This window comes from Gorilla gorilla, chromosome 7 (assembly GCF_029281585.2).
Source record: "Gorilla gorilla gorilla isolate KB3781 chromosome 7, NHGRI_mGorGor1-v2.1_pri, whole genome shotgun sequence".
Lineage (NCBI taxonomy): Eukaryota > Metazoa > Chordata > Mammalia > Primates > Hominidae > Gorilla > Gorilla gorilla.
The window spans coordinates 60,114,335-60,136,228 of record NC_073231.2 but is presented as its reverse complement, the minus strand read 5'-3'; the positions used below and the strand labels follow the sequence as shown (position 1 = coordinate 60,136,228).

The 21,894-nt window shown below is 41.5% G+C and overlaps 1 protein-coding gene across 3 annotated transcripts in view; it reads right to left on the bottom strand.

The window, feature by feature from the left end:
• CA8 (carbonic anhydrase 8) overlaps positions 1 to 21,634 on the bottom strand; it is a 92,010-nt gene extending 70,376 nt beyond the window's left edge. Inside the window, exons 1-3 of one of the 3 annotated variants that reach the window (XM_004047070.5) lie at positions 21,049 to 21,634; positions 19,680 to 19,871; positions 5,951 to 6,075 (exon numbers count right to left, since the gene is read on the bottom strand). In XM_004047070.5, coding sequence (XP_004047118.2) covers positions 5,951 to 6,075; positions 19,680 to 19,871; positions 21,049 to 21,148 — 417 coding nt within the window. In that variant the 5' untranslated portion in view covers positions 21,149 to 21,634. The remainder of the gene's footprint in view (positions 1 to 5,950; positions 6,076 to 19,679; positions 19,872 to 21,048) is intronic. The other 2 variants (XM_055349415.2, XM_019031853.4) reach the window with 2 other exon arrangements.
• Positions 21,635 to 21,894: the final 260 nt, after the last annotated feature.

The window sequence follows — 21,894 nt, the reverse complement described above, 5'->3', positions numbered from 1 at the left end:
TCAAATTTCAAATCATTTCCTTTAGTGTCAGTCCTAACTCCTCTTAATACAAACCTTTCTTTTTACTCCCAAAGCAACCTCAATCCAAAGTATTAACTACAGCTGCAAATAAAATTTCAAACTAGAGTTGATTTTCCTGATAATAACTGGCTGTGGAAGGTGAAAAAAAGCACTGCCTAGAGCAGAAGTCAGTTCATGGGCCATTTCTGAGGTTGTGGCCCTGAGCTAACCTCCCTCCTCCCCAGACCGCAGTAAGCATCTCTGTAAAGTGGGCAGGAGTAGGCTATCTACTAAATCCACCACCCCTTCGACCCCATTCTTGGAGGTAGCAGGGATTCCAACTTTGCAACACACACCCCTCCTCTGCTGTCACAAAGCCACTCTAACTTCACAGCCTGTAAGGCAGGGGCAGGGTGCCACAGCCTCACTACCACCCTCCTGTGGAAGGTGAAAGCAGTCCCCTTCTGAATGTGGGGTGCTTACAGACATCAAAACTCCTTATATCATTAGGGGGTGCAAGGACAAAGCCCATTGTGTTGTCTCTCTGCAACTAAACCATAAGCAAAAAGAGCACCATAGAGGATAATCCTTAAATGAAATATTTAATTAACCAGATGATACTCTTCTTCATCCAGGCCATACATATGGTTTCCTATAAATGATCCTGTGCAATTTAACCTTTTGAACTCTTAGATTTCTTCTTTGCTAGATAGGAGTTTGGACTAGATGACCTTGAAAGTTCCTTTTAAATCTATATTTCTTTAGTGATATATCTTGTATCTAATCTTCAGAATGTTCACTCTCAAACTAAAGTCATCCCATTACATTTCCTTGGAAAATCAATGGAAATCCCTTATTTTAGAAGAGGTTCAACAAACATGAAGCGCTATTTGAGATGTTCCTGAAAGTTAAATAACTTGAAAGGTCATAATTTCACTATTAACCAGGCAAACTCTTCCTGGGATCTCCTTAGAATAGTAAAATACATGAATAAAAATAAATCTTTCTGTGAGGTGAACATGCAAATGACTTGGGGAGCAGCAATCTTAAAGACCATTCACTTTTACTAAGAGAACACTAAATACTAGATGCTACCATGTGCCGCCTGGAAAGAGAAGAAGAAATGTGGGATATCTGGCGACCTGGCACAGGGGCCAAATATAGTTTAAGGATTAGCAATATATTATGAGATAAAGTCTTCAGAATATTTTTGTTGGCCTATTTTGCAACCAAGGCCTGGACTCTTCACAATTAAAGCATCTTGCTCTGTACGATGAATTTTTTTTCTATTTACCTAATGCACCCAACTTTCCATCAACAGCTGGTATGTGGCACAATCATCACTAAGTCCTTTCAGAGTACACAGAGCAACAGATGCTCTTTAAATACAATATAAAGAAAGATAATGGTCCAACATACAATATGGCTAGACCTCCTTCTTGGCAATTCACTCTTCAATCATAGCTTTTAGGCCTGGAAGGCAAGAAAGTCAGGCTCCCCATACATGATCTCCTGCTAGTCTGTGGGCAGGATCAGTGCCTATCCCTGACAAAATTATCATTCATCTGTAGTGATGCAAGAAAAATTGAAATAATATACATTTTTAAAAACCTAAATCTATCCAATTTATGAGTCCATGCCTTATTTTGAGATCACATCCTTCCTACATTTGGCTATTAAAGATCCTCTCTTTATAAAATGATGGAGACAGCAGAGAGTAATGTTCTTAACTGGAAAAATTAAAACTTGACACACTGTTGGTCTCCCCATCACTTTCGCCCAGGCTGGAGTGCAGTGGCGTGATCGCGGCTCACTGCAAGCTCCACCTCCCGGGTTCACACCATTCTCCTGCCTCAGCCTCCCGAGTAGCTGGGGACTACAGGCGCCCGTCACCACACCCAGCTAATTTTTGCATTTTTAGTAGAGACGGGGTTCCACCATATTAGCCAGGATGGTCTCGATCTCCTGACCTCGTGATCCGCCCGCCTCGGCCTCCCAAAGTGCTGGGATTACAGGTGTGAGTCACTGTGCCCAGCCCCACTTTTTTGTAAATTGCACTGATCCAGAAAAATCTAAATGCCTGAGAAGCTCTCCTCCCTGGAATTATGAGAGTAGCTATTCGTGTATAAAAATTCATCCTAATTTACCAAAAATTACACAGACCACAGAGTTAGGCTACTTTGAAGCAGCAAAGATGGCAGTGTCCACAAATGACACACATAGAATATACAGCCTGAAAGCAGAATGTGAACCTGTGAGCCTAAATACCCAAGAGCCTTAAATCTGAAGTTAATGTGAAGGGAATAAACAGTTCCAGTGGAATGGTGAATGCATGGAGTGTACTGGTGTGTTAGCAAAATGGCAAAAAAAAAAAAAAAAAAATCATATAGCATTAAAGTTAGACTTCACAAGCTAAGACATCCAACAAAGTTCAAAGAAAATAAGGAGCTTTCCACAGCCACCAGAAGAACAAACACACAAGAATTAATTTTAGTTGAACTCAAACTTGTCTTAAATCAATAATCTTCTACTCACATTAATGTCTTGACTGAATATCACAATGCAAAACACCCACACATTATGGAAAAGGATTCCAGCTGGTGCTGGGTGCAGTGGCGCACAAATATAGTCCCAGCTACTCAGGAAGCTGAGGCAGGAGGGTCCCTTGAGACCAGCTCAAATGTACTCTGGGCAACATAGTGAGACCCTTTCAGGTAACAGGAGGAAAAATGCAGCATGATTATATCGTTCTCTTGCTAAGGCACTGTCATTTAAGCATAAACCTGGAGTATTCACAATAGAATTCAGATTTACCAGATGAGAGCATGATAAGCAGTGTGTCAGATGGCTGTGGAAAGATGTGTGTTTCTGAAACCTACAGGTATCAAGAAGGAAAAACACAAATACATCTTGCTTAGTGTAGAGCAGCAGTTTAAACCATTTAAAGTCCCAAATTGTGTTAAGTTTTGAAACCATGTCAGTGCTGACTGCTGGGAGTATCAAAAATCTCTTTAGGGCTGTTGCTGTATTTATAATTTCTAAAAGGTGAGGGAAGACAGCTCGATGGATTTCTATTAAAAGCTGTTCCTGGCCGGGCACGGTGGCTCATGCCTGTAATCCCAGCAATTTGGAAGGCTGAGACGGGTGGATCACCTGAGGTCAGGAGTTCGAGACCAGCCTGGTCAACACGGTGAACTACAAAATTTAGCCTGGTGTGCTGGCATGCACCTATTATCCCAGCTACCATGGAGGCTGAGGCACATAATCACCTGAAACTGGGAGATGGAAGCTGCAGAGAGCCGAGACTGTGCCACTGCACTCTAGCCTGGGCGACAGGGCAAGACTCCATCTTAAACAACAACAAAAAAAAGGTAATTCCTGTGTGTTCCATGTAACAGACAGAGTAAGTATTTGCTTATAGTGTCTGTCTGTTTAACAAGCCAGCCATTTAATTTTCAATGAAATCAACAAAAAAGAAAAAGGTGCATGGATATGTGATTTTGAGGAAAAAAGTCAGTCTTAAAATGTAAGTAAAATACGGAACATGACCTCAAAAAAAACAAAAAACAAAAAACACTGGAAAAAAAACCATGTTCCCAAAAGCGTACCTGGTCTTACTCTACACTGTGCTGCTGGCCACGCCCCTGTGCTTGAGGTGGCCCTTGGTGGCAGTTCAGAACCAGGGGACCTGTAGTCCCCGTATGAGCCAACTCGTCCCCAGTCCCAGGACGTTCTTCCACGTGGAAACCCTCTCTCCTCTCTTTCACCATACCACAAGAGCCCTCTCCTCCTCAGAACCCACCTCAGTTTTCATAGTCTCCACAAAAATAAATCAATAAACAATCCTGGCTTGCAGAGATCTCCTTCTAGTTCTGCATAACCATAGCATTTATGCACTCAACAGGATAGAGCACTAAGTGAACACTGGATGACTGATACAAGTATTTTCTCTGGAATTGGATCAGGGATAATCTGGGATAAAAAAGAATATAAATATTATTCCCCACGTACTTTGGAAAAATCACAGTCAGCAATTCCATTATCCTAAATACAAATATTTCTGCAGAAACAAAGCCTCACTACCAGGATTTAATCTTCATTCAAAACAAACCATTACCTGTGCTTAATGGACCGGAGCTGTTGAAACACCACCAAGTAACCGGACCAGTCTGGACATTCGGTCCAGAAATGCTATCTCAGTACAGAGCAAAGAGCACAGCTCGCTAATTACGCTTCCTACAGCTTTTAAGTTCTGCATGTCACAAGCAAAGCCATGGAATTCTCATCTAGAAGTTCTCGCCTCCCCATTTACAGCTACCTTTCCCCAGAACTTTTGTTACTAGAGTCTGTCTTTGGGGGCTGAGATGAAATGATGAAACGGCCTTTCAAACCCAAAGAGGGAGGCAGGGCAAAGGCGTTGACAGTCCAGGGTGGTCCTGCCCCTCACTTTGTGACCCACGACCCAGTGGGGTTAACTGTCTTGGATTGCTTTGTGTCTTCTTTCCTTTTTGATGCATTCTGGTATGAATTTTTCCTTGTCAGGTTGGCTGAGGATGGGACAGGAGAGAGAGGTGACACAGAAGTGTCACAGGCAGTAGAAAGGAGAGGATGTCTATAGGCACTGAGCAAACAGCTCCTAGACAGGTAAGCTCTGGGGGCCTTCCCCATCAAGGCCTTTGAGAAAGTGCTTCTCCTTACTGTCCACACCACTGCACACCTCCTCCACTCTTCAACATGCTGGTTTGGTTTTCTTCTCTCCAGCCTTAAAACATGGAACATTTCACTTCTAAGGTTCACGTCTTTTATTTTTAATGAAAGAGATATCCTGAGCTTCCAGAGATTTTTTTATTATAATTACAGTAATGCTGTCAAACACTTCAACAGAATCCTCTAAAATACATGTATCACTGACATAAAATTATACAGCCATGATTTCCAGCCACTGAAGTGGTACTGGATATTGCATCTGGTCATGAGCAATTTTATATTTAATATTAAGCACATGCACAGTTGTGAATGTCAAAAAAAAGACTGGAAGACCAGCAGCCCCCAGAACATACTCTTACATGACACCAAAGGGCTATTTTCTGGGGTAAACTGAGGTTCCTTCTAGAAATAACATCAAGACCTGGACTGAATCCAACATCCCCTCACTTTCACCAGTGTGAACTGTCTATCTCCACTGTGCCTGGCAGTGGGCAAATGATGGGAGTAAAAAGGGGGTGAGAGGGAGCTTCGGTCCTCAGGAGCTCACAGGCAGCAAGAAAGACGCTGTGGAGACTAAATGGTACAACCCATGGGGCCAGCGCCATGGCAGTGCCCTATCAAGCATACAGGGAGCAGAGAGAGAGAGATGAATTCTGCCTAGGGAAAAAACTAGAGACAAGTCCCACAGAAGACATAAGATTTCAACTGGGTATCAAAGAAACAGCAGAAGTTAACTAAGAACGCAAGTCGGGGAGGGAATTCTTTGGACAAAAGAATCACTCTCAAAAAATCTCTCTTTCTCCCTCCCTCCCCAAGTGGCTTGGGGTGAATAAAACCAACCTACCAATTTTAAACTAGCAAACCTACACTTTTCATTACTGTTGAGGTTTCTCCAATGGTTGTTTGTCTTCAGCTCGTCACCTATCCAAAGCATCCACAAAAATGACCTACTGAATTTGCAGAGGCAGAATTTTTACAAGAATAGTAACACTAGGGTGAAATTTAATACTGTAGATTGCCTTTCTGGCCACGTGCTCATGCGCACACGCCAAGCCACGAGAGTAGACGGGAGGTTTCATGTGCTGCCCTAGGCTTCCATTGCATTAAGCATTTTTTAAATTTTAGTATAAACTGATAAAATTCAAGAGCTATGCATCTACTTTTAAACTAAATCATTTTCAGTAAATCGCTGAATACTTTATTCAGAAAACAAGATTTTTACAAGATGATGTGTTATTCTTACCTCCATGGGAAAAGCTTTGAAATTAACCGTGTGCTCAGAACCACGCTGGTTTTCTCTTCCCCAGTGAAATCTCACTTCGTACAGTTCAAATTCATGCCCTTGAGGCAATGGTCCTCCCGAAAGAACTGAAAAAGAAAATATATGTTACCGAATTACAGCACACATTTACCTCAGCATTATAAACATTAGAGACTTTTTTTTTTCACCAAAATGCTCTCATGGGCTCTACAGATTAAATTCACAAAGCCAAAATGAGAAATTTATCACAACTGTGAGGTGAATTTAAACTATCTAGGCTTGGCTGAAATTCTTGTATTGGCCATTCAGACACGGAAGTTCAAAACCTCTGAAAAACTCATAATGATATGCATATTTTAATTTCCTGTGTGTTTTCAGTCTAGAAGTAGACAAGAAAAACAAATTCCTCCCTTAGAGATTTAAGCTTAGCACTGATCAGGAGACAAAAATATGGTTTGACTCTCTGACTGACCAATAATATTCTGTAGACATCTAAATAAATTAAACCACGTTTGCAGATCATCCACTTGTACTAGAAGGCTTCCAATTTAGCGAACAGGTGTGTGGACTAACAAAATTATCCATGAAGAGGATTGATTAGCATTAAGTCAATCAATAATGAAATCACACTTTAATAGCTGATGGACATTCATTACCACAAACGACACAAAATAAAACTGCAATAAAATATTAACAATACTCAAAATATTAACATCAGTCCCACAGGACCATGTCTCTATTTCTCATTGCTGGATATGATCAAGACCTTTATCCCCAACAAGAGCACACTAAAGGATAATGAAAAATACATTTGCATGAGAACCTGTCTTAAAACAATAAAATTATTTAGTTAAAAACTCCCTGACAGCATATGTACAAACTTGAAATAAAGTTTCCTACAAACAAATGGTCAATTTCAATACAAATAAAAGTTGTTTAACTCAGGGCATTTTTCCTCTAGCAACTCCCAATTCTGAACAGTATCAGCTAAGAATTTTAGGTTATTTAGCTAACAAAATTCAACACCTTCATCTTTCCTAGAAGTAGACTTTTTGAAACAGATTGTCCTTTTGGGTTGCCTTTGAGGAGGACATAACAGATTCCACACCTCTCTCGAGGAAGAGTTCTGTCTTTCATCCTTACCCAAAAACTCAAAGGAGAAGAAAGCAAATTGGTGCAACAATATTTACTTGTTTGGTTGGTTCTTCATCTAATGACTTGTTTCAAAAAGGATTTAAGGCTGCTTATGTCAAGGTACATATAATACAGTCAAACAGCATAAATTAGGAAGAAGAACAAGGGGAAGCAAAGAAAGAGGCAGAAAATAGATGGAGAAATGCGGCTATTAGACACAATGGAGGTCATGGAGTCCTTGATAAAGGTGCCCTACAAATCTACTCTCAAGCTTTCTACCAGCTCAAACAACGAAGACAAGGAACATCCAGAGCAAGAAGTAACTTTAATTTTTTGAGTGGATACACTTCACATCAACAGGAAAGGGAAGTGAGATTCATGGCCCTTAGGATCACACTGTCAAGTATGATTTTAGATTTTAGTGTTTGTCCTCATGCTTGGTCTGATTTAGGTCACACAACAAATCCAAGGGGATAGTCTCATCATCAACTCCACAGACAGGGCAGAAAAACGGGATGAAGAGGGGCTGAATGTGACCTGCCACAGTCAACCTCCTAGCAGGCTCCAGGACAGGATCTGGAACTCAAATCTTCTGACCCACATCCCAGGGTTGAGGCAGGGATAGGGAAACCCAAATTTCAGTATGTGTGAGCATGAACTAAAAAACAATGAATTATCTAAGCCTAGATTTATAAAGTGAAGTTGCTCCTTGGAGAACTGCACTTCATCCTATTTCCCAGAACAATCTAAAAAACTTTTAATATATGGATCAGAAAGGTTTGTAGATATTCAGAACCACAGTGCAAGCTCACTTCATCTTCCTCTTCAATAAACATCCATTCTGTGGATTTAAGAATGTATGAAACGTTTCTAAACAACCTCACAACTCATTCCTTTCTATTGGCTGTCCAAATTTGGTCTTAAGAAAAACCAGGAAGGAGACCAGGAGTCTACCCACTGTGTATCCCACCTCCCAAACCAAAATGAAAAAAGAGAAAGAGAAAATACACCCCTTGCCACCCCCAGCAACAGTGAGACCCAAGGCCTCAACAGGTGAGCTCTATAACTCCACTTCTAAAACAAAGTGATAAAACTGTCCTAGAAAAGGCTCAGCTCCACGTGGCTAAGGAAAAAGAAAGAGGAGTGTCATGAAATGAAGCACATGTGAAATGGGAAAGAGGATTCTTAAAACTCCTTCCCCAAAACCCCTTTATCACATACACTCAGAACACACACACACAAAGGCACACAGCATTTCTAAAACTGCTCTGTTACAAAGCAGCTTACTAGTTCTACTAGTAAACAGCAGTCTACTAAGTACTGTCATATGGAAATGAATGATACAGCTTGTAGCTGGTCTTGACAGTGATTTCAGGGAACCACAAAGAGATCCATGCTTCAAAAATATACTCCCCGCATGACCAATGCTCAAAACTTCCTTAACAGCAATGAACCCTTTCACTTAAACTTGGAGACAGTTTAAGTGAAACACTGTGGAAATTCAAACTGCACAGACCCATGTTTTGATAGGGAGAACTTCAAAATCCAGGGAAGTTTACTAATCCTTCCAACAGATATTGTTTTGATCATCTACTATCTTGTACCAGATACTGTATTAAGTATTTAGAATACATTGATTTTGACAAAACAGACAAAATTCCCTGGCCTTGTAGATCTTACATTCTATTATCCTGAAGTGTAAATTCATATATTTATCAAGATCATATTTTTTCTGAGTACTATCTGGTTACTACACAGGTTTATTAACTGTCATGTCATGATAGTCAATACAATTACAATAAAGTAATTATATTCTATGGTATGAAAGGAACACTGAGAAGGGAAGTGTTTTGCCCCAGCCTGGTTCTCCAGGGAGAGGTGACAAAGAGGTGGCTGTCAGCCAGGAACCAGGCTCTGGGTACCTTTCACTGTTGCTGCAGATGAATAATCCAAAATAAACCACACTAAAGTCACATAGCCATACAATGCCATAAAAAAATGACAAAATTCTCAATTCAGAGTTTTACGAGGTGCCAGGTAAGAGCATTACCTGTTCATCCCCCAAGAATGATTGTGTTTATGGACTAAAAATAAATAGCAGCTTCTATTTTATCCATCTGGTAACCCTCTTCCAGCATTATTCTCCCTTTTTACTGCTTACATTTTTTTAAATAAAAAAACAAATCATCTCAGAAGGGGTAGCCTTTTCCTACATTTATGAAAATCAAATTTTGCTGAGTGATATTGGGTCACTACATGGCAGGTTTATTAGTTATGATGTCATCTGGTTCAATAAAGTTACAATGAAAGAACATGAAACTCCTACTGATGACATGCTGAATTTTTTTAGAAAAGGAACTTGTGAAAAGAATATAAAATAAACTGATGCCATTGCCACAGCCTCCATTTTCTTTAATGCTCTTTAATACGCTTGGCAATTGCATTTATAAGACATAAACAAGAGCTCCCTGAGGAAGCTTTTGTAAGATATGAAAACCCTATAAAGACATGATGTATATACATTTATCTAAATCTATCTAAGCTTCTACAATCCTTTGCTGAAAACAAATTTACCAGATAATTCAAAGGCTAGTGCTCAAGCCTTATTCCTTTTCATTTGACTTCAAAGCTAAGTTTTGAGATCAACTCGACACCTGGCCCTGTGCTGGCCACTGAGTGTATAAAGCAAGGAAGATCCAGCCTTGGTGTTGACTGGGCAGTCTCAGTGGTTAAAAAAGTAAACTGAATAGTCTAAATAGAACACATCAAGAGCAGGAAAGGGTAGCAGGAGGGCATCCAGCAATGGACAAGCCAATAACAAGCATGAACCATAAAGTCAGGTAAGATGTTCCCAAGAAGATACCAGCTCAGCTGAGTCTTGAATAAGCTGAGAGGTGAAAAGCGCATGGAGAGTAGAGCAAAGAGCCTGAGAAATATTCTGAGACATGAAGCAGCTTAAGTGTGTTCTAGGAGAATAAAATCAAAAGTTAGCTACAGTCAAGGTGGGCATGAGGAGGAGACATGCAGCCTATGCTTACGAGCTGGGATTTCTCCTGTCCAGAACCATTGAGGGCTTTTAATCAGGGGACTAACATGATCATATCCGCAATTTAAAGTATTATTCGTGCAGTACCTGCACAGATGACAGAATAACAAAGGGTAAGCCTAACCAGTAAGAAAGCTGCTATCACGCCCAGTTACAGATGGTGAGGCCAGGAGATGAAGCCTGCGGAGCCACACCGTCAACACAGAGGAAACCCCACACCAGTGGGTCCCTGGTACACCACCCGAAGGATCCAAAGGATTCATTCTTATTTTATTTACTTACTTACCTACTTATTTATTTATATACGTCTTTTTGAGATGGAGTCTCGCTCTGTCATCCAGGCTGGAGTGCAGTGGTGTGATCTCGGCTCACTGCAACCTCCGCCTCCCGGGTTCAAGAGATTCTCCTGCCTCAGTCTCCCCAGTAGCAGAGATTATAGGTGTGCACCACCATGCCTGGCTAATTTTTGTATTTTTACTAGAGACGGGGTTTCACCATGTTGGCCAGACTGGTCTTGAACTCCTGACCTCAAGTGAGCCACCTGCCTTGGCCTCCCAAAGTGCTTGGATTACAGGCATGAGCCACCATGCCCAGCTCCAAAGGGTTCATTCTTAATGGATTTAAAGACTTTATAACCTCAAAGTAACTTTTAAGAAATTCCAATGTTATCTCTAAAACTTCCCCAAAATAGTATTATTTAGTTCTTTTTTTTAACATTTGAGGCCTTAAAAGCAAAAATTTTTCAATATTTTTAAACTGTCTTTGGCTTTTAACCTATGGCTCTATTAAATATCTTCAGCTCTTAAGGGTAAAGATCATAACAACAGCACAGAGAGCAGGCCGGGCAAAGTGAAGCACATGCAAAATGATGCAGATGACAGGAACTAACCAAGTAATTCAAATGCACCAAAGTTAGCCAATAATAAATACAGTCATTAATCCAGCCAGGTACAGTGGCTCACACCTGTAATCCCGGTTCTAAGGGAAGCCAAGGCGGGAGGATCATTTGAGCCCAGGAGTTCATGACCAGCCTGGGTAACATAGCAAGACCCCTGTCTCTACCAAAAATTTAAAAATTAGCTGGGCATGGTGGCAGGCCTGTAGTCCCAGCTACCAGAGAGGCTGAGGTGGGCAGATTGCTTGAGCCCAGGACTTGGAGGCTGCAGTGAGCTATGACTGTACTCCAGCGTGGCCAACAGAATGAGAGCCTGAAAAAAAAAAGAAAGAGAGACAGAGAGAGAGAAAAGAAAGAAGGAAAAAGAAATTCAGCCCTGACATTTCATATAAATAAAAAACATAGAGCCTCTTCTTCAGTGAAAATAATTTTTAAGATATTTTTGACAATTTCATCTTTAAATCAGCAAGGTTGCCAAGAAACACTGTTAAAAAGTTGCCATGTTTGGGGGGGAAAAGTAGGATTAATAATCATCACCATCTATCCTAAAATTAGTATTGAGAATTATAAGAGACCCAGAAGTAAAATATCCTAATTAAAGTTTCTATAATAAGTAACAGTGAAGGGCACAAATGACCTATCTTGATTAGCAATTTCTCCCATAATGATGGTTCATTAAAAATGTCATTACCCTTAAGACATTGCTTGTAGTCAGCTGGAGTGACACTACTGCACAAGTGTGGGCAGTCTCACACATTTTCTCACTACTTAAGTATCAAGCCACTCAGGCTAGAAATCTGTAATTATTTTTTACGCTTACAATCCTCTTTATACCACTGCAAAGATGTTTAATTTTAATTTGCCTGTGTACCTTAAATGTTAAGATTCCTGAGGGACAGTGACCCACTTGTCCTGCTGAGAAGCTAAATGATACATGTGGCAGCCTTAATAAAATTCTCCATACTCTAGGAGATAATAGGACCAATAGTCTGGTCAGATCACCCTGGAATGTGATGCTTGCTTCAACTCCATGTTAGGAGGGAGGGACTCTGCTACCTTGAAATTTGCCCAGAGCAGAGGTAGAACAGTGACAGGATCTGAAACCGGGGGCTCCATCCAAGCCACTCTCTCCACTGATCTCCTCCACTCCCCTGCTCCACATAACTGACCCATGACATTCTGTAGACTGCATCGCAGAGATCACTCCTGTGTCTTCCCCTCCTTTTCCACTGACACTGCAATGCCTGTGGTTTTGGTTGAGTCTTTTGTACTAACCTTCAAACTGGCTCACACTCTCTCCCAGATCCCATCTCATTCAGTGCTGCCAGCTTGATTTTCTTAAAGCAATGTTCTAATTATGACTTTATCCTACAAAAAAAAAAAGTTCTACTCTTTAGCCTCTGTGCAGAGTCCCTCATGAATTTGCTCCAAAATACCCTCTCTATTCTATTTCCTGTTAACCCCCTTTATCATGAACAAATCTTCTCTTCCAGACATACTGAAGGATTGGCTTTTCCTCATACAACCTCTAGAACTTTCCATATCTTATCCTTTGTGCAAGCTGTCCCTTCTTCCCACACACCCCAGGCTCCCCAAATGCTATTCATCCATCAAGGATTATTTCAAATGCTCTTTCCTCCACAAATCCTTCCCTAAGAATTTCCACCAAAAATAATCTCTCCCTGTATAGCTATAATATAATCCATGACCTACCATTGTGTCCTCCTTGAGGGCAGGCTTTGGCTCTGATTTATACTTACCTTATCCAAAGCATGTAACTGTTTGCAAAAGATGAAACAAAGATTGCCAACCTCACTCTGCAGGCCAGAGGAAACCAGTGAACACGTATGTTTAGTTCACACGTGCACATCTCCAGTTTCTCCTGACACATTAAACATCTGGCAAAGTAGGCCTGCTCTCTGCAGCTTGCCAGTTCCTGCAGTCCCCACCAGCCCCTACTGTCTTGTCTACTGACACTGCAGATGAAGCAGAGGATCAGTAGCTATTTACAATCTCTTGCTCTCCTGGTTGCTCTCATGTATAGTATTATATCTGCCTGGGTCTAAAAGACAAGTGAGTCTATAACTCCCATAGTAAATTATCAATAAGTAAGTATTGAGGGATGAAAGGCTGTCACGTGAGCAACAGCTGAAAGAACTAAGAATGTCTGAAAAGAAAAATGGCAACTGCATGTTATGACTGCAGTATTTGAAAGTGGAAGTATAATTATATTTGTTCCAAATAGGTCCAGAGACTTAAAGAGAAACAATGGCGGAGATCATAGAACTTTTTGACTTTTGGAATTGCTCAAAAGCAAAATGGGTTTTCTTGTGAGAGATGGATTTCCTTCCCTGAGCTATTCAAGCTGCCCACCCACCTGCCAGGGGTCTGAGATGGGAGGTTGCACTGGCCCATGCCACTCAGAGAGCCTATCACTGTGGCTCCTTTTCTAAGCTCCTTTGCTGTCTTATGGGGAAACAGAAGACGAACAAAGTAGCACACAGTCTATGCAGATGCACTGCTCATGGGGTACATGCAGGAGAAGAGGGTTCAGAAGGAAACCTTAAGAAACCCTGTTATTTAAGCACAGTGGAAGATGAAGCACCAGCAGAGAAAAGGCAGTCAAAATTAGGAAGAAGTGTCAGGGAACTAACTGTGTGGCCCAGAGTCTAACAGGAGAGAAAACTTCCAAAAATTCCATTTCCAGTGCAGCAGAGTTAAAGTCCTGTAAGAATATAAAAACGCCCATTGGATTTAGGGGATGATGAGTTCATCAGTGACCTTGGCTTGAGAAGTTCCAGCAGAGAGGGATGGGGGCAGGGGCTCATGCCCCTGAAAACCATCAAATTTATATTAAGGCAGTAACTCCAGATGGGATTATATATACAGGAACAATATCATTACGATTATGTTAAAAGTTTTAGTTTGATAAGTCTAAGCATTTAAATTATACTACAACTGTTCTAAACCTTTTTGGCAATTCTTTATGATTTGTTAATATAAACTAAGCAAAAATAAAGAATAAAACAAAATAACTCAGGCCAAAGACAGCCTCAGGGAGGGCTGAGGTTTTAGCACAGTGGTGGTGTGAAGTCAGCTTTAATTTCTAAAAAGAACTGTGCTTCTTGTGTGGATTTTTTTTTTTAATTTAAGAAGACAGCCCGCTGTATTTGCAGGGGGTATCTCCAGTTAGACAAGGAAGATTGTACTCAAACATTTATCTGTCCTCCCTCCTCAATTCTCACTAAATGAAGAGGGCACAACTTGCCAGAGCAACATGAACAAGACTGGAGAACAACAGCAAAAGAGAAATGCCCAAAATAATGGGCGGCGGTAGGGGGGTGGTGCTGGAAAGCAGACTGAAAGGTAGTGAGTGATTCAGCAAAAAGAGAAAGCTAAAAGCTAAGTAACTACAGGAAGAAGGCCACAAGAGGCAGGCAATTCCTACCGCAGAACCCAGATGCTATGGTTTGAATGCCTGCATCCCCCTCCAAAATCCATGTTGAAACTGAATCCCCAATGCAACTGTATAAGATGTCCAGGAGGTGATCAGGTAAATCGGATGAGGGCTCTGCTCTAAGAATGGGATGAGGCTCTTATAAAAGGGCTCCAGGGAGCCTGTTTGACCCTTCTGCCTCACACCATGTGAGGACATAGCACCGAAGCACCATGTACAGAGCAGAGGAAGAGCCCTCACCAGACACCAAATCTGTCAGCACCTTGATCTTGGACTTCCGAGTCTCCAGAAGTAGGACAAATAAATTTCTATTATTTATAAATTACCTACTCCACAGTATTTTATTATAGTAGCCAAACAGACTAAGACACGAGAAAAGACTCAGGAGGTGGAAGCATTAGAGATACTTCTGAATGTGGCAGTGCAAAGTAGGAAACTGAAAACAGAAAAACAGATTTAAAGTTTTTAAAAGGAGCAGTTAAACCTCATCATGCATGGTCAGGCATGATGACGAGATCCCTGGCAGAAGATGAAGGAAATGTGGACTTGCTAAATGGTGATAGTCTCCTGTCTCTGCCAACAACCAGAAAGCTGGTGGCCAACCTGAGCCATCCCCAACCCCAAAACAAAAACACAAACAGGAAACAAGCATATTCCAGATAAACCAATATAAGCAACAAAGACTCCTCCAACAACATGGCCAGGTCCTTTCTTGATCATGGTACTGTGAAGCCCAACAGCCCTCAACCCCTGCCCAGGTGCACAGAGCTTCTGATCTGCTTCCTAGACTCATTCTTAAATAGGAACGAAGAGCCAAAGATCACTGGACTTTTGAGGAGAACCTCCGAAATAAAAAAGGGATGCCAATATAAATAGAAAAAGAAACCCAGAGTAAACAGAGACAGGTAGGGATAGAAAAGAAGCAATATAGAAAAGAATGAAGAAAGATCATACATTCATGAAATAAATACTGGATGTCGTATTTTTTTAAAAAAAGGTTTTTAATTGCAGCGTAAGTTCAATGTTTTAGAAATTAAAAACAAGAAAGCAGAAAGTAAGAGTTCAATCAAAAGACTAAATGATTAAAAATTGAGGAAATCTACTAGAAAGTAGAAGAGAAAGGGAAGAAGAAAGTGGGAGTTACCGAAAGAGGAGGAAAAAATAAAAATACAAAATTTATCAATGAAATAATATAAGAAATATAAGAAAATTGCTGGTAAATAAAAGACACAATTATCTTGACTGGAAAAACCTACCAAGTGCCCAGCATATAGTGCAGAAACAATCCCACCAAGGCATATGGTTGTAACATTTCAAAACAACAGTAGTAAAGAAAACACTGTAAAAGGTTCCAGAAAGGAAAAAAGAGAAGAGACACATAGAGGGGATTGAGAAGCAGAATGGCGCTAGATCTTTCAACTGCAATGCTGGAAGCTTCAAGCAATGTAATCATGATGTCAAACATCAAACGAAGTCAAGAATACTTCCAACCCAGACTGCCGCTCCAGGCTAACTCCAATCAAGTGTGAAGTATAATAAAGACACTTACAGACACATAGGCATCCAAGCATGTAGCCCTCACTTGCCCCTTTTCTCAGGAAGTTCCTGGAAGATGAACTGTACAAGCAAATAAACCAAGAAATTCCCTGAGATGAGGGAGCAACTCAAAAAAGAGGATGGCACGGCATCCAGGAAACATCCGATCTAACACAGGAGACAAACAAGGGGACTTCCCAGGCGTGAGGTCCAAGGAGCTGCAAGAAGAGGCTGTTAAGAGAGGCCTGGAGAGCAGAAAGGAAAAGCAGCCTCCACAGGGAAAAAGAAAGGACAAGGAGGAGCGAGGGAGGGAAGACAACCTGATGCACGCGAATGTCCTAAGAGAAGATCCGTCATATGTTAGAGAGTTTGCAAATTAATTACCGACAGATAAAAAATTCAATTAACAAAAATGCATTAACTCCAGGAAAATACAAAACACTGTTTAAGTGAGACAAAATATAATCTCAGCTGGAAACAACAGTTGCAGTTGTAATAATAAAAATAATGAGTATTAATTTAAATAAAAATTAATTTAAGTAGACTCCAGGGGAATGAGGCATAAGAAATTACATAATGGATACAATGTACACTATTTGGGTGACAGTTACACTAAAAGCCCAGACTCCACCACTATGCAATATATCCAAGAAACAAAACTGCACTTGTACCCCCTAAATGTATACAGATTTTTAAAATTAATTTAAGTATACAGCGATAATAAGAGAGTGAAATCATAAGAAACAGGGCAATAAGAAAACTGGCCTCGTCCAGGTGCTGTGGCTCATACCTGTAATCCCAGCACTTTGGGAGGCTGAGGTGGACGGATCACCTGAGGTCAGGAGTTTGAGACCAGCCTGACCAACATGGTGAAACCTCGTCTCTACTAAAAATACAAAAATTAGTTCGGTGTGGGGGCGGGCGCCTGTAATCCCAGCTACTTGGGGAGGCTGAGGCAAGAGAATCACTTGAACCTGGGAGGTGGTGAGTGCAGTGAGTCAAGACGCACTATTGCACTCCAGCCTAGGTGACAGAGCGAGACTCTGTCTCAAAAGAAAAAAAAAAAAAAGGAAAGAAAATTGGCCTCGTCTTCAATAGTAGAGAGTTCATACATAGCTTACATATCAAAGCATAACAGCATTATTATATTCTTACATTCTTGGAGGTAACCACAGGAGAAACAGCTAGAAAGTTTCAAAGTAGTTGTTACTAGGGAACAGCAGCCGTAGGTGGGGAAGAGTACGGGATAACCACAGGCAGAAAGAACCACAGGCAGAAAGAGTATTATTCACCCTTTTTTTTTTTTGAGACGGAGTTTTGCTTTTGTCGCCCAGGCTGGAGCGCAATGGCGCAATCTCGGCTCACTGCAACCTCCGCCTCCCAGGTTCAAGTGATTCTCCTGCCTCAGCGCCCCAAGTAGCTGGGATTACAGGCGTGTGCCACCATGCCCAGCTAATTTTTGGATTTTTTAGTAGAGATGGGGTTTCACCATGTTGGTCAGGCTGGTGTCGAACTCCTGACCTCCACTGATCCGCCCACCTCAGCCTCCCAAAGTGCTGGGATTACACTTGTGAGCCATCACACCCAGCCTATTCAACTATTTTGTATATATTCTATTTTGATAAAGATAAAACATTAAATAAGCGAATGACAGGGTTTATAGAGCTTACAAACGATTCCTCTGAGGAGCTTAAATATCCTAGGGGAAAAAACAACTACTCAAGACATGGTATTTTGGTTACTTTTCTTGAGTTTGCAGAAATATTGGAAGGGAAAGAACAATAAGGAGGAAATTATTACCATGACAGAGAGGATAAGGGGAATCTAAGGAGGAAGGTCTCCAGGGAGGCAGGAAAAAAGGGTTCTGGATCATGAGTATCCAAATCAGGCCTAGACAGAAGTGCAGACACTTCTTCTTCAGTGGGCAGGGGTGGAAGAAGGAGGAAGAGAAAAGCACAAAATGCTAGGTGAGGAAGAAATACACTTCATGGTGAGAGGGCCCAGATGTTGGTCCATAGTCTCTGTTTTAAAGTGAGGCAAAAGATTAAAGAAAATTGTGAGTGTTTGAGAAGGTAGCAGAAGAAAATGGTAAATTCAAACTGATGAAGTAAATTTTATCTCAGAGCAGGACTAGGCACACACAGATGCAGTGGAGTATATGTGCTTAGTCATTCCTCTCTGCTCCCACAACCCTTTGTAACACTTGCCACATCAAGTGTACACTAGTACTTTAAAGAACTGGCTTTTCACTAGGCTATGAATCCTCAAGAACTGTCTTATAAATTTATATGCAACCAATATTCATCATGGCACCTGACATGAAATGTATTTTTGTTTTGTGGATATATAAACATTTATTTCCGGAAGTTCAAAGCATCTCAACACATCAACACACATGTACTTCTTTAAATTGCTTTTTATATGCCAGAACAGTCAGCATTCAATAATTTTACAATATCCTTTAAAAAAACAGTAAGTAATGTCCCATCAAAGCTAAACCCACACCCCCCAAAAAATTCAAGTCGAAATTTCCATCTTAAACTGACTCTGACTAAGTACATACAAAGCCCAGTAACTCTTTTGGGCAATGCTCACATGCTGACTAAACTCAGAACAGCGAAGGAGACTACATGAATCTATGACTATCTCATGGATTCTAAATTAAAGCTTAGAAACATTTACAATGAATAAAATAAATCCATAGTTGGAAATCAACAACTGCCTTGATTAATAACAAACCTAAAGACTTTATAGTTTGAGGTATCAACTTTATCAACTTGGAATTAATTTTCGAGCACAGTCTCTATTTATCAAGTACGTCCTAATATTTCAACATACTTTAATTTTTCCCAAAAGAAAAAGATAGTTATTATTCACTATGAAATGCATGCTATTAATGCTACGTTTTTTAAAAATCTGATTTCCTCTTTCCTAGGATAAAGCCAAAAAATGATTTCCTTGGTAATTACCTAACAACTTTTGCACAGAACATTTCAGATCCATCTCAAATAGGCTTGCAAGGGGTAGGAGAAGTTTCATGGGATGGAACTTAAATAAATAAATAAATAAATAAATAAATAAATAAATAAATAAATAAAAGGAAGAGGTTTGTTTACCATTTAAATCTCTGGCTGAGTTTAGAGGGTGTTTCTTATTGTTATTAGTTAAAATTATTTTTGGCAAACTAATATAGTAGAGAAAATTAACCTGAGAAGTCTACCTTGAATGCCACGTTATGTCAATAAATTCTAATCTTTGGTTTCACAAAGTAGCAAAACAGAGAATTATGATTATCTAAGTGATTTAAGCTAATCAACAATTTTGGACAAAATGCAGATTACTGCACCTGCATGTACCTGTCCTCATATTTCACAAGGTATAAGGTGATCAAACTAAGGTTTTTCTAGTAACATCATAAGAAGCAGAAAAACCGACTGATAATCTTCATAATTTCACTCTTTTGTCCTTTCAAAATTGTTTCAGAAGGTAATTCCCAAAAATGCTTTATATTATAATACAAAGGTATCCTGAAAATAGAGATACGTCAGTTGTACTTTTTAAATTGTGCAAGTTAAATCACAGTTCAATAACTCTACGCTGACTTCTAGTTTAAAAGACCACACAAACATATTTTCTAAAATACCTGATTTTGACTTCAGGATAACCTGAATGGTATGTCCATCATTGGTGACTTCACAGTCTCGGCACACCACATAATTTGGGGAAAGGCGGACATCCAACAGCGAGGGGTCATACCTAGCCTCTCTTGAGTTTAGGTTAATAGGAGACTGGTATTCCCCATTAGCATCAGGAAACACCAGACCCCACTCAACACCTAAGAACAAAATGAAATAAATTAAAAACAGGTTAAAAAATAAATTACAGGTTAAAAAGTAAAATTTAACATGTAAAAACTAAACACTTAGAACCCTTGATATTATGAAGAGAGTAATGATACCATCACTATACAGATGAAATATGGTAATTCTATTTGTTTTTGCATTCATTATTTGAATGATCTGTTATTATCAAATACCATACACAAAATCCCGGACTAGCAAAATATTCTATTTGTATTTGTCAACAAAGACATAATAATTTATGATTCTAGGAAATTTGGGTCATCTTTAAGTGATTAGAAAAAAAGAATACCAGAACAATTTCTTCTGCTTATTAGTTCAATTACGTTCAGCACCTGGGAAACAGCTGTAACTTTCAACATACTTAGTGACAGTCAGAACCCTAACTCTCATGCTAGTGAATAGACGCCCCTTATCAGACATGCAAGTGTAGTATTTTAAAGTGTGATATGTATATATCTGTGTACATACATATACCCATAGTCTTTCCAAATTTTTTATAATTAAAATTATATATTCTATATTGGTTTCAACATATGTAGTAAACATCAGCACTACTGGTTGGCTCTAATAGGAGCCCTAGGTCTTTAGGAATAAATCTAGGAAACTCGAGTTTTTCAGAAAGTCAACCGCTTCTCGCCAAACCCAATGATTCAGTCTGAAATTTAGGACATGTTTTAGAAAGACTTGAGCGTTGCTAGCAGGCTTCACGAAAAGACCAGAGGCAGAAACACTTTCTCCCCAAGTCTTCAAGCCAAAAACGAATTCTTAACGCTAACACTGTCGTCTTCCTCAGGTGTTTAGTAAAATGTACCGCTGCTCTTCTTGACTACTCAGAAGACATAAAAGGTACAGCCACGGCTTGGAGGCTAGCCCGCCCTCCGGACCGCAGCAGGTGCGAACGCCAGCCCTGCGGAAGGCTCCCGGGCGAGAGTGCAGGCGGCGGAAGAACGCAGGCGGCGAGCACGCCTCCCTGGAGCGCCTCCCGCCCGAAACGCGCCAGGAGAGTGGGAAAGTGGCGGAGACCCCCGCGGGAAAGAGGGGACGTGGGGGTGCTCGGAGCGCGCGGCAGCAGCAGGACTCGAGTCCCGCGCTCGGCGAGACACTGACGCCGCCGCGGGACCCCGGACACCCCGACTCGCGGCCACTTACCTTCCTCGTAGCCCCACTCCACACCCTCCTCCTCTTCCTCCTCATCCTCTTCCTTCTCGGGGAAGACGACGGTATCTTCGATGAAGCTGAGGTCCGCCATGGGAAGGCCGCGGGGCCCCTCGGCGCTCTCGGCAGCAGTGCCTGCGCCTTCGCGGGGCGCGGGGCTGGAGCCGGAGCGGAGCGCGCGTGGGGGAGTGTGAGCGCGCGTGAGCGGCAGTGTGGGTGCGAGAGCGCCTGCGGGTGTGAACCGCAGTGTGAGTGTAAGCGGGCGTGCGTTCGGCCCGAGTGTTCCAGAGACCCGCGTGGGGAGCGCGTCCGGAGGCCCCAGCAGAGCGAGGGAGCGGCTGTGGCCTGGGGAGCGAGCGCCTGGCGAATTTTATACCCTACCGGGGCGTGTCTGGTACGCGAGGATCCGCCCCCTTCTCTCTCTGGCCGTTGGGGCCAGGGGAGCCGACAGTTAGAATGCGCCTCGGGGCGACCAGTCCCAAGTCACGGAAACATCGGCGCATCCCCGCCCGCCCTTCCCCCGGGGTCGCCCCCGCCGCCTCCTGGCGCTTCCTCGCGGCGGCGACTCCTGCTTGGCCTCCCGTGCCTTCCTTCCAGAAGCCCGCAAGTCTCCCAAGGTCACTCGGGACCCCTGTGTGCCTGGCCTAGCCCAGAGGCTGCTCACCTATTCATTTTCATCCGTACTCCAGGAAATACCAAAAAGAAGGGGTCCTGGAGGAGAGAGATGGGCTGCCGTGGGTAGGAGAAAGGAGAGGGCTAGGAGACCCCGTAACACAATAAAAAGAGACTCTCCAGCGGAATCTTCTTAGTATCTTCTGAGTATTTACTTTTTTAATCGTC